Source organism: Ascaphus truei, chromosome 20 (genome assembly GCF_040206685.1).
Source record: "Ascaphus truei isolate aAscTru1 chromosome 20, aAscTru1.hap1, whole genome shotgun sequence".
NCBI lineage: Eukaryota > Metazoa > Chordata > Amphibia > Anura > Ascaphidae > Ascaphus > Ascaphus truei.
The window spans coordinates 23977046-23988572 of record NC_134502.1 but is presented as its reverse complement, the minus strand read 5'-3'; the positions used below and the strand labels follow the sequence as shown (position 1 = coordinate 23988572).

At 47.9% G+C, this 11527-nt stretch overlaps 1 protein-coding gene across 1 annotated transcript; it reads right to left on the bottom strand.

Moving 5' to 3' along the window:
- Positions 1-3921: 3921 nt before the first annotated feature.
- On the bottom strand, positions 3922-10885 carry LOC142471391 (beta-1,3-galactosyltransferase 2-like). The gene is made up of 2 exons (XM_075578197.1): positions 10541-10885; positions 3922-5336 (listed from the first exon to the last, which is right to left on the bottom strand). The coding sequence occupies exon 2, from the start codon at positions 5299-5301 to the stop codon at positions 4303-4305; it is 999 nt and encodes a 332-aa protein (XP_075434312.1). The 5' UTR covers positions 5302-5336; positions 10541-10885; the 3' UTR covers positions 3922-4302.
- Positions 10886-11527: the final 642 nt, after the last annotated feature.

Below are 11527 nucleotides of genomic sequence, written 5' to 3'. Positions count from 1 at the left end.
CGCCACCCCCCCGCCTCCCCTGCCTCACACACCATCAGTCCCTCACCCCGCCGGGACCGCCGCCGGCCCCCCGCATCGCCGCCACCACACCCGCCTCACCGCACCATCAGTCCCTCACCCCGCCGGGACCGCCGCCGCCCCCCCCCCCGCATCGCCACCACCCCCCCGCACCGCACCATCAGTCTTTCACCCCGCCGGGACCGCCGCCGCCCCCCCCCGCATCGCCACCACCACACCCGCCTCACCACACCATCAGTCCCTCACCCCGCCGGGACCGCTGCCGCCCCCCGCATCGCCGCCACCCCCCCGCCTCCCCTGCCTCACCGCACCATCAGTCCCTCACCCCGCCGGGACCGCCGCCGGACCCCCGCATCGCCACCACCACACCCGCCTCACCGCACCATCAGTCCCTCACCCCGCCGGACCCCCGCATCATGCTTCACTTTACGTCCAAACGGATTGCCACCATGGACATGATGTCAGCCAACATAATTGTCAGGAATGTCCACATTTTTTACCTCATCTTCCAATTGCCCCTTGTTACTTTTACAGCCACACATCACATTGCACGGGGGGGTGTTTACAACAATGCATTTCCAACAACAAACATAATATGAAGCTTCATTGCATGTTTCTCATCACCTTTCTTATCCAACATTTCTTGCAAATTAAAAACATATTCTTACGCTATATATAAGTAATTGTACCTATTACACATTTACATCCCGGGCAACGCCGGGTATATCAACTATCAACTAATATGTGTGTGAATGTGTGTATGTGTGTATGTGTGTGTGTGTGTGTGTGTGTGTGTATGTGTGTATGTGTGTATGTGTGTATGTGTGTATGTGTGTATGTATATCACAATTATTAAGGTTATGGTGGATAAAAAAAGTGACAAAAACCCTCCACAGTAAAGCATAAAGCAACTGTAAATATTCCTGTATATTCATCTGCATGTCTTAAACAGGTCTGCAACCCTGTCTTTCCCCATCATCGCCCAGCATACAGCGCTTCCACTGCAGCAAGGGATTCTGGGAAATGACCTGCAAATGAGCACACCGTGCCACCTTTTGTCTCAAGCTCGTATTACACAAGCCAATCCTCAAGCCAATGCATGCTGTTTTAAACACAGCTTTTAGACAGAGGCTGGGATGAGATGCAAAGCCATTAAACCCACTCACATATATATTTATATCATAACATCATCTTAAGCCCGTGTCTCCCCACTGCTGGTTGCAGCCTCCCCCATGATCCCCCCTTTAAAGACCTAGCAATGTTAACCCCGAGGAGAAGTTCTTTAAAAACAAACGACGAGCCTGGGAAACGTAGGATGATTTCAACAAGTTACCGTGCCCAAAAGGCTGGTTCAGCAGACAAGGCCATTCTGAAAGGCGTCACGTAGCGTGTGCACCGTGAATGTGTTGGTAAAGTGACACAACGAGTTAGGAACAGGTTTTTCCCCCTTTTCTTTAACAATGGGCCGCTCAACAATGCTCCCTGCACTGGCGTCTAGCAACGGACACTAATATCAGTTCAGTCGCTCTAGTTACGGGGGCTGCCATTTCCCACAATGCAGCGGCACAGAGCGCAGCGGCAGGCCCGGTAATTGTATTTAGGCATTCAGATAGCTACAGCAAGCATGGAAACCAACCTCTCCTTAAGGCCTGTAATATACTGCGCATGCGTGCACTACCGCGCGCGTCAATGATAACTGCCTGTGTGAGGCTGACATCGCTATAGTGGAGACGAGCGCGCGGGCACGTCCGTGAGCGGTGGCGCGGCCGATAAGAGGAAATACAAGGAATATTTATTTTCGCGCTGTTGCCGCGCCATGTGTCGCTGTGAGCCAATCACAGCGCGGCATAACACTGTGACATCAGAGCCACGCCTCCTAGCCACGCGCGTCACCGCAATGCCTGTAGACACAGAACGCGCGCGCCACGTGCACGCACAACGCGTTTTAAGTTATGGTGGATGAAAAAGGCAACAAGAAACCTCCACCGTATTGCATCCGATTCCCACGCTGTGCTTTAAAGCTGTGTTAGCAGCGAGCATTCGCTTATATGGGCTCCATGTAACGGTGGTTTTTCAGGCAAAAGGTGGAACGGTGTGCTCATTTGCATGTCATTTCCCAGAATCCCTTGCTGCAGTGGGAGCACTGTATGCTGGGGGGTAATGGTTGAAAGGCGGGGGTGCAGACTTGTCTAAGAATGTGCTCACAAGAGATATTCTTTATTTGCTATATGCTAACGGTGGAGGTTTCTTGTTGCCTTTTAACTCACCATAACTTAAAACGTATATATTATATATATATATCATTTATTTTTGTATTATTTATTTATTTATTTTTAGAAGTAAATTTAGACGGGAAGGTGTCACCGTTTGCTAATTCACCGTTTAAAGACCTAGCAATGTTAACCCCGAGGAGAAGCTTTTTAAAAACAAACAACGAGCCTGGGAAACGTAGGATGATTTCAACAAGTTACCGTGCCCAAAAGGCTGGTTCAGCAGACAAGGCCATTCTGAAAGGCGTCACGTAGCGTGTGCACCGTGAATGTGTTGGTAACGTGACACAACGAGTTAGGAACAGGTTTTTCAACCTTTTCTTTAACAATGTGCGGCTCAACAAAGCTCCCTGCACTGGCGTCTAGCAACGGACACTAATATCAGTTCAGTCACGCGAGTTACGGGGGGCTGCTAATACCCACAATGCAGCGTCCCATCGCGGCAGAGACCGCAGCGGCAGGCCCGGTAATTGTATTTAGGCATTCAGATAGCTACAGCAAGCATGGAAACCAACCTCTCCTGAACGCTGCGTCCACAGCGCAGGAGACGGCGGGAGCTGTGTAGCTCGCGCCGAAAAACAAACACTAGGAGGACAATGTGTTAGTGCACAGTGATCGCGCGCGCTACGGGGAGACCAGCGCTTCGCGCTACAAACAGGTTTGTATTGCCCCGCACACGACAGCCGGGTCACGTGAGCGGTTAAAAAATAATAATCTTAGGAAAAAGGGTAATTTTGTTAAACCCTTAGGGCCAAAGCTAGATACTTCCAGACACACGATACATAAAGCTTGGCCCCCTGCAGACGCACTTACCAGAACTCCCTCCTGCTGTCTCTGTACGTTCTCCCTACCTACCAATTAGATTGTAAGCTCCTCGGGGCAGGGACTCCTCTTCCTAAACGTTACGTTTGTCTGAAGCGCTTATTCCCATTATTTATATTATTTGTTATTTATATGGATTACCACGTGTATTGCTGCTGTGAAGCGCTATGTACAGTAATGGCGCTATACAAATAAAGACATACAATACAATACAATACATAATGAAAGAACCTTCCTTGCTTTAAAAAAATTGGGGAGGGGCGAGCTTAAACCCTGGGATGTAGGGCCACCAACCTTCAACCTACTGATACCCGTTGAAAATGAAATGAACAAACACACAACCCCAGCACATATACTGTATATGACTTGGTGGGTTTTGGAGTTAGAGTTCCCTGGGGTTGTGTGTTTGGGATCTATGTAGAAAGAACATGTTGTTTTTTTTCCCCCAAAAAAATTTTTTATTTACTTACCGGAAAACCTTAGTGACCTATGCTGGGTGCTCATTGCGATTTGTACAGAATGCGTCGTATCGCATTTGTCTTCAACGCCAAAGGGGAGAAGAGAGGGGAGGGGGGGGGGGTGGGAGGGGAGAAGAGGTGAAAGGGGGGGGGGGGGAAGGGGAGAAAAAAACGTGACGGACACTTTTCACGAATTCGTGACACCACAAAAAAATGGTGCATGCGAGAAGTTTAATATTTACAGGTCATGCCCACCCCATGCTAGCCAAGGGAGCGGAGAAATGTCATGATACTTCTCAAGTTGTCCCCCGTCCCCCCCCCCCCCCCGCTGACCCACCTGTTCCCGTAGCAGCTCGTGGCGAGGAAGGGGATAAGCCGACGAGAGACATTGCGTTAGCGCGTCTGTAGCCGCGCTCGTTTGAGGTGACAATGGGAACGCAGAAGAACGAGAGGCAGACGGGTGGTTCATTAATTGGGAAAGCGAGCGTTCGGTGTATCTGGGCCTTGCATTAAGGAAAACTCCTTCAGGGGTCAATCCTAGGAGCAAAGTGACCTGATGATAGCGACGTGTTCAATGGGTTAAACGGTCAATCCCAAATAGGAGCAAAGTGACGTGTATACTGTTGCCCCATAACCCCTCCTATTACTCCCATATAACCTCTCCCTATAACTCCTCCTATTCAGAAGGTCCCTTTTCACCCAGAAGGTACAGTCATATAATCCTTTAGTTTCTCCTACTTCCTGCACCCAGAGTTCTTCTTTCCCCAGAAGTCCGGCCAGATTGTCCATAGTTCCTCTGGCTCATAATGGTGAACCATCACCAGATTGTGAAAGGCGCAGCGATCGTAATTAATCCTGTGCCCGTTAAACATGTTGGCGGGAGATCTGGTTGGCGGGATCTTCAGCTCATACAAGCAGATCCCCATAAAGGAATCCTCCATGGGGATGACCCTAATAACCTGCGCCACCTCGTAAATCTTTCTGGCCATATCCACCGATAGGACATATCCCGGGCCGGCGCAGTAGGGAGGGTAGGTACTATTGGGGTAGATTTCCTTTGGTACATACCACTTGCTAGATCTTCTCCGATAAGGTCCTGTGTTGGCCACAATATATCCCGTAAAGTAATCACTCCGGGCCGGCATCTCTGGGCGCAGAAGGCTGCGGATGAGGTAGTCCACGTTGAGAAACATGTCGTTGTCTATCTTCATTACGTAACTTGCATTTGGGCAGAATTTCGCCACCCACTCCATGCCCATTAGAGTCTTGAGGGTCAAGTTGTAATAAGTATCCAGGAAGTCCTGCTGAACGATATCAGCGAAGACCATGCTTTCTACTTCCAGCAACCTTTGGGTGGACTCTCTTGCCACAGGAGACACACCCACTAGGAAAATCCTTGTCACACCAACATCGAGGTGGTTTCTTTCATTCCCCCACGTTTCCCGTATGATGTTCCTTGTATGCGTGTCATGGCTCTGTCCCGCCACCAGAAGAATGAGGAAGGGGTTCCGGTTCTGGCACTTCTCCGGCTGGTTGATGAGAAACTTGTAAGGGTGTGGGTACGGAGGCGCCAAGGGGTGGCGGGTGGTAACGTTAAGCATGGCGCCCAAGCTCCCATCTGTCCAGTATTCCACGTAGTCCCAGAGCCAGGATAAGTGCCAGAGGCAGAAAACAGAGATCAGAGCCAAGGCGGAAAATTTACAGCACCGCCAGAAATGGCGTTGCCTGCTCATGTTCGCCCCAAGATGACGGGAACTCCTTAAGTTTCCTGCGTAAAACAGAGCAGAGAATTTGTGTTAAAAGGCACAATCCCAGAGAGTTGTCCATAAAAGGCTCCAGCCTCTTACCTCGGCAAGTATCAAGACTATTTTTACACCTCAAATCCCAACCCAGCTACCTCGACCATCCACTCTCCAGACGTGCCCCCGTGGCTGTGGTTGGCGTTTGTACCCATTCCCAACCTCAGTACACAGATAAGCAAAAACCCATTATTATTGCCGTGTGCAAAGACTGTTACATTGTTGCATATGCCAGGGCATGTTTTGGGGTGGGAACCAGCTTAGCTGGCCATCCAATTAGTGAGGGCGAAAGCTACGGTGTAGTCAGCTTTCCCTAAAGGAAATAGGTGTTTATTTTATTATTTATTTTTTCTTAAAGGGACGGTGGGCCTGTTGGTGTATGATTTAATCCCTGTAAATAAACCCCTTCATAGAAAATACAGTGTTTCCGGCCTTAAATTGGGATACAAGAGACTGCAACGTGGTGTGGGCATCACAACATATACATATAATGATCCGCTCCCCAATACATATACATATAATGATCCCCACCCCCAAGACATACAATAACCCCCACCAATACATTTAATGATCCCCACCCCAAGACATACAGTAACCCCCAATACATAGAATGATCCCACCCCCAAGACATACAATAACCCCCTCCCCCAATACATATACATTTAATCATCCCCTCCCCAAGACATACAATGACCCACTCCCCCAATACATATACATAGAATGATCCCCACCCCAAGACATACAAGAACCCCCCAATACATGTAATGATCCCCAAGACATACAATAACCCAACCCAATACATATAATGATCCCAACCACCAAGACATATACATATAATCATCCCCTCCCCAAGACATACAATAACCTCAACCAATACATATAATGATCCCCACCCGCAAGACATACAATAACCTCAACCAATACATATAATGATCCCCACTCCCAAGACATACAATAACCCCCCAATACATATACATAGAATGATTCCCACCCCAAGACATACAAGAACCCCCCAAATACATGTAATGATCCCCAAGACATACAATAACCCAACCCAATACATATAATGATCCCAACCACCAAGACATATACATATAATGATCCCCTCCCCAAGACATACAATAACCTCAACCAATACATATAATGATCCCCACCCCCAAGGCATACAATAACCTCAACCAATACACGTAATGATCCCCACCCCCAAGGCATACAATAACCCCCACCCCCAAGTCATATTCATATAATGATCCCCACCCCCCCAGACATACAACAACCCCCTCCCCCAATACATATAATGATCCTGTAAGAGATGTGTGCAGAGGTCTGCTAATGGAGACCGTTTAGGGTGAAATGAACATACGGCTTTATTGTCTGTTCCTTTAAACAAAAAATATACATAAAACAACAAACACCTACCCCTGTGTAAGGGCTAACTCACTCCCCAGTCCCTATGTGTAAGACTGGGGGGGCAAGCCCCTTACCAGCCTCTCACCCCAAAGTCTCAGCGGTACCTTATAGCGGGCGGCCCTTCAGCTCAGTGGTGTCCTGGTGAGTCTACTGGCAGGTTCCTGGGACCTCTGTGTCCAGGAAAAGGGGTCTGGTCCCCTTCTGTCCTGTTTTCAGTACACAGTGCTCCGGTGCGCTCAAGACCTCTCTCCTCGTGTCACTGCCCATGTGTGCCGAGGAAACTCTCCCCAGGTCTGTTTTAGCAGGAGTTTTAAACCTGTCTCAGAGTCCTAATTAGCCAGGTGGCGTCTGGTTGATTGCCTGTCTGCAGTTAACCAGCTCCCTGCTGGATTTAGAAGCAGTTTCTTACACTGGGATAAGTCCCTGTTGCAGATACCCCACCACCAAGGCATTAAAATAACCCCATCCCCAATACATATAATCATCCTCTCCCCAAGACATTAAAATAACCCCCTCCCCAATACATATAATCATCCCCCACCACCAAGACATTGAAATAACCCCCTCCCCAATACATATAATGAACCCCCACCACCAAGGCATTAAAATAACCCCATCCCCAATACATATAATCATCCCCTCCCCAAGACATTAAAATAACCCCCTCCCCAATACATATAATCATCCCCCACCACCAAGACATTGAAATAACCCCCTCCCCAATACATATAATGAACCCCCACCACCAAGACATTGAAATAACCCCCTCCCCAATACATATAATCATCCCCAACCACCAAGACATTAAAATAACCCCCTCCCCAATACATATAATGATCCCCCACTACCAAGACATATAATAACCCCCTCCCCAATACATATAATGATCCCCCACTACCAAGACATACAATAACCCCCTCCACCAATACATATAATCATACCCTCCCCAATACATATAATAACCCCCTCCCCAATACATATAATCATCCCCTCCCCAAGACATACAATAACCCCCTCCCCAATACATATAATGATCCCCTCCCCAATACATATAATGACTCCCTCCACCAATACATATAATCATACCCTCCCCAATACATATAATAACCCCCTCCCCAATACATATAATCATCCCCTCCCCAAGACATACAATAACCCCCTCCCCAATACATATAATGATCCCCTCCCCAAGACATATAATGACTCCCTCCCCAATACATATAATCATCCCCTCCCCAATACATATAATCATCCCCTCCCCGAGACATACAATAACCCCCCCAATACATATAATCATCCCCTCCCCGAGACATACAATAACCCCCCAATACATATAATGATCCCCTCCCCAAGACATACAATAACCCCCCAATACATATAATGATCCCCTCCCCGAGACATACAATAACCCCCTCCCCAATACATATAATCATCCCCTCCCCAATACATATAATCATCCCCTCCCCAAAACATACAATAACCCCCTCCCCAATACATATAATGATCCCCTCCCCAATACATATAATCATCCCCTCCCCAAGACATACAATAACCCCCTCCCCAATATATATAATGATCCCCTCCCCGAGACATATAATGATCCCCTCCCCGAGACATACAATAACCCCCTCCCCCAATATATATAATGATCCCCTCCCCGAGACATACAATAACCCCCTCCCCAATACATATAATGATCCCCTCCCCAAGACATATAATAACCCCCTCCCCAATACATATAATGATCCCCTCCCCGAGACATACAATAACCCCCTCCCCAATACATATAATGATCCCCTCCCCAATACATATAATGATCCCCTCCCCGAGACATACAATAACCCCCTCCCCAATACATATAATGATCCCCTCCCCAATATATATAATGATCCCCTCCCCGAGACATATAATGATCCCCTCCCCGAGACATACAATAACCCCCCAATACATATAATGATCCCCTCCCCGAGACATACAATAACCCCCTCCCCCAATATATATAATGATCCCCTCCCCAATACATATAATCATCCCCTCCCCAAGACATACAATAACCCCCTCCCACAATACATATAATGATCCCCTCCCCGAGACATACAATAACCCCCTCCCCCAATATATAATGATCCCCTCCCCAAGACATACAATAACCCCCTCCCCCAATACATATAATAACCCCCTCCTCCAATATATATAATGATCCCCTCCCCGAGACATACAATAACTCCCTCCCCCAATACATATAATCATCCCCTCCCCAATACATATTATCATCCCCTCCCTGAGACATACAATAACCCCCCCCAATATATATAATGATCCCCTCCCCAATACATATAATCATCCCCTCCCCAAGACATACAATAACCCCCTCCCACAATACATATAATGATCCCCTCCCCGAGACATACAATAACCCCCTCCCCCAATATATAATGATCCCCTCCCCAAGACATACAATAACCCCCTCCCCCAATACATATAATAACCCCCTCCCCCAATACATATAATCATCCCCTCCCCAATACATATTATCATCCCCTCCCTGAGACATACAATAACCCCCCCCAATATATATAATGATCCCCTCCCCAAGACATACAATAACCCCCTCCCCCAATACATATAATGATCCCCTCCCCAATACATATAATGATCCCCTCCCCAATCCATACAATAACCCCCTCCCCAATACTTATACATAGAATGATCCCCTCCCCAAGACATACAATAACCCCCTCCCCAATACATATAATCATCCCCTCCCCAAGACATACAATAACCCCCTCCCCAAATACATGTACATAGAATGATCCCCCTCCCTGAGACATACAATGACCCCCTCCCCCAATACATATAATGATCCCAACCCCCAAGACATACAATAACCCCCTCCCCAATACATATAATGATCCCAACCCCCAAGACATACAATAACCCCCTCCCCAACACATATAATCATCCCCAAGCCATACAATAACCCCCTCCCCAAATACATGTACATATAATGATCCCCTCCCCGAGACATACAATAACCCCCTCCCCCAATACATATAATGATCCCAACCCCCAAGACATACAATAACCCCCTCCCCAAATACATATAATGATCCCAACCCCCAAGACATACAATAACCCCCTCCCCCAATACATATAATGATCCCAACCCCCAAGACATACAATAACCCCCTCCCCAAATACATGTACATATAATGATCCCCTCCCCGAGACATACAATAACCCCCTCCCCCAATACATATAATGATCCCAACCCCCAAGACATACAATAACCCCCTCCCCCAATACATATAATCATCCCCACCCCCAAGACATACAATGACTCCCTCCCCAATATATATATATACATATAATGATCCCAATCCATACAATAACCCCCTCCCCAATACTTATACATAGAATGATCCCCACCGCCAAGATATACAATAACCCCCCAATACATAAACATATAATCATCCCTCCCCCAATACATATAATCATCCCCTCCCCAATACATATAATGATCCCCTCCCCCAAGACATACAATAACACACCCAATACATATAATGATCCCAACCCCCAAGACATACAATAACACACCCAATACATATAATGATCCCAACCCCCAAGACATACAATAACCCCCTCCCCCCGAAGACATATCTCCCAGTGTCACATTCCCCTGTCAGTAAGGACAGACACAGCCTTGGACAGGGTAGATCCATGTAAAAATTAAAAAATATATATACGTTGTGGATAGGCTTACCTTGGAGTCAGGTAGTGCAAACCCCTTTTCACTACTTGTGGGTGTACCAGAACCCTGGCAGGTCACCTGGCAGAGGCACTCTCTCTCTCTCTCGCAGATTCGGAGTGCTCAAAGCCGGTATATTTTGCCCGACAGGCAGCACCATTCCCGCGGGGGCTGAAGCCCCATCGACGGTGATCCGTATGTACACTGCCACAAGCAAATCGCCCACGCAGAAACGAAAACCTAGCCCCGGGATTGGATCCTCCTAGGTAACCCAGGAGTGGACGGAGAACAACATAGTCCTCGTTCACAAACCAGAAAAGGGGCAGCAGCGATGGCTCCTTGGTTTGTTTTGTCTCTGGTCCTTCCCCCCCCCCCAGGGATCTTGTTATCACAGCAGGGCGGCTGTGAGTGTGTGCTGCTTGCAGCTGTATAGAGGCATAACTAACCCCCAAGGCACTGTTACCTGACTACCTGCGGCACCTGGAACCAATGCAAATGCCTGGGGTGGAGCTTATCTGGGAGATGCTTTATCAGAGAGAGTGAGAGTGAGAGACAGAGACTGAGAGAGAAAGAGGCAGAGAGAGAAAGAGACTGAGAGAGACAGAGACTGAGAGAGAAAGAGACTGAGAGAGAAAGAGACTGAGAGAGAAAGAGACTGAGAGAGAAAGACTGAGAGAGAAAGAGACTGAGAGAGAAAGAGGCAGAGAGAAAGAGGCAGAGAGAGAAAGAGACTGAGAGAGAAAGACAGAGAGAAAGAGACAGGGAGAGAAAGAGACAGAGAGAGAAAGAGACAGAGAGAGAAAGAGACAGAGAGAGAAAGAGACAGAGAGAGAAAGAGACAGAGAGAGAAAGAGACAGAGAGAGAAAGAGACAGAGAGAGACAGAGACTGAGAGAGACAGAGACTGAGAGAGACAGAGGCAGAGAGAGAAAGAGGCAGAGAGAGAAAGAGGCAGAGAGAGAAAGAGGCAGAGAGAGAAAGAGGCAGAGAGAGAAAGAGGCAG